Source organism: Nannospalax galili, unplaced genomic scaffold, assembly GCF_000622305.1.
Source record: "Nannospalax galili isolate Female #2095 unplaced genomic scaffold, S.galili_v1.0 scaffold255, whole genome shotgun sequence".
NCBI lineage: Eukaryota > Metazoa > Chordata > Mammalia > Rodentia > Spalacidae > Nannospalax > Nannospalax galili.
The window spans coordinates 5,915,997-5,917,510 of record NW_008338999.1 but is presented as its reverse complement, the minus strand read 5'-3'; the positions used below and the strand labels follow the sequence as shown (position 1 = coordinate 5,917,510).

The window sequence follows — 1,514 nt, the reverse complement described above, 5'->3', positions numbered from 1 at the left end:
TATATGCACAATACTTATTCCCTCCAAAGGAAAAGACATAACTCTTAGAAAAGAATTAGGCTCATACTGAATCATCTTGAAATGAAATACAAAACTTGAAACTGATGAAACCTTATGTGATGGAAAACTGTCACATGATACTCTCATTGTACTCTCAAATTTTTGTTTTAAAAACAGGTGAAAGTACAAAGAGAAAAGACCTTAGAACTATTCTACCAAGTGTTAACAGACACTAGAAATCAAAATTAACCCAACTTTAAGATGCTAATAAACATTTTATAAATGAAAGTCTAAAAAACATGTGTACCAAAATAAAAACCAGTAACTAATACTAAACTCCAAAGAATAAATGCTACATGATTTGATTTTTTTAAACTTTATATAAATCCTGTATAATAAATGCAAAGTTAACTATTAATACTAACAACACCGTTCATACAAAGAAGATTAACAGTAGTAAAATATAAATACAAAGGATGCTTAGTTTTGGTCCTTCTGAAAAAAAGACTAAGTGGTGGTTGTTTCATGTGACTCCAGGCACAAAAAATAGACTATTGAATGGTAACTGCAACATTTTTGGTGATTATCCTTATAATTCTTTATATGTCGCCAGTCATAATAGCAATGAATCCCTCTTGATTTATCTCTCCATCACCATCTTTATCAAATTCTTCTATCATAGCCCGAAGTTCTTCATCACTCATATTTTCACCCAACTCTCTTGCAACACGTCTCAAGTTCCTCAAGCTTATTTTACCTGAATCATCATCATCAAATAGCTTAAATGCCCTCAGTATTTCTTCATGAGGATCTCTTTCCAATATCCAGTCTGTCACAACTTCATTAACATCTTCAAAGGTGATTTTTCCTGTGGCTTCTCTGTCATAATCTTTAAGAATCTTCAGTACATCAGCTTTTTTCACATCGAAACCCAAGGCTCTCATTGCCACCTTTAATTCATGATAATCTATCGCTTCATCTTTGTCTGTATCGAATAGCTCAAAAGCATCTTTAATTTCTTGTTTCTGTTCTTCACAGAGTTCTCTTCTTTTTTTCCTCTTTGTTTTATCTACCACAAGCTCACTTCTAGCAAATAGAAAAGTCTCTTTAGTCTACTTTAATTCAAATCACTTATGCAAACTGGCCAAGGAATGACTTTCTAAACTTCAAAAAGAGTATTTGGAAGAGCGATAGGAAATTTTCCCTAAATCGGTCAATGCCCTCATTTTACTAGCTTGCATTTACCAAAGCAGAAGTAGATGTAACAAGTTATTATTAAATGAATATCACTCTGTTCTGTAAGTTCAAGGTCAATAAAGTCTACATGGTGAGACCCTCTATCAAAAAAGGCAACCGTGGTGGCCAATGCCTTTAATTCCAGCACTCTGGAGGCAGAGGCAGTAGGATCTCCATGAGATGGAGGCCAGCCTGGTCTACTTTCGGAGCCCCAGGCCAGCTGGGGCTACAGGGAGATCCCATCTCAAATAACCAACAAGGGGGGAAAAAAAGAGAAA

General features: G+C 34.8%; 2 protein-coding genes across 2 annotated transcripts in view; one reads left to right on the top strand and one right to left on the bottom strand.

Annotated features, from left to right (window-relative positions):
• LOC103734669 (EF-hand domain-containing family member C2-like) overlaps positions 1-1,514 on the top strand; it is a gene marked incomplete in the record, with an annotated part of 117,959 nt that overhangs the window by 10,793 nt on the left and 105,652 nt on the right.
• LOC103734659 (centrin-3-like) overlaps positions 361-1,514 on the bottom strand; it is a 2,476-nt gene continuing 1,322 nt past the window's right edge. The window contains exon 2 of the mRNA XM_029563837.1: positions 361-835. Coding sequence (XP_029419697.1) covers positions 600-835 — 236 coding nt within the window. The 3' untranslated portion in view covers positions 361-599. The remainder of the gene's footprint in view (positions 836-1,514) is intronic.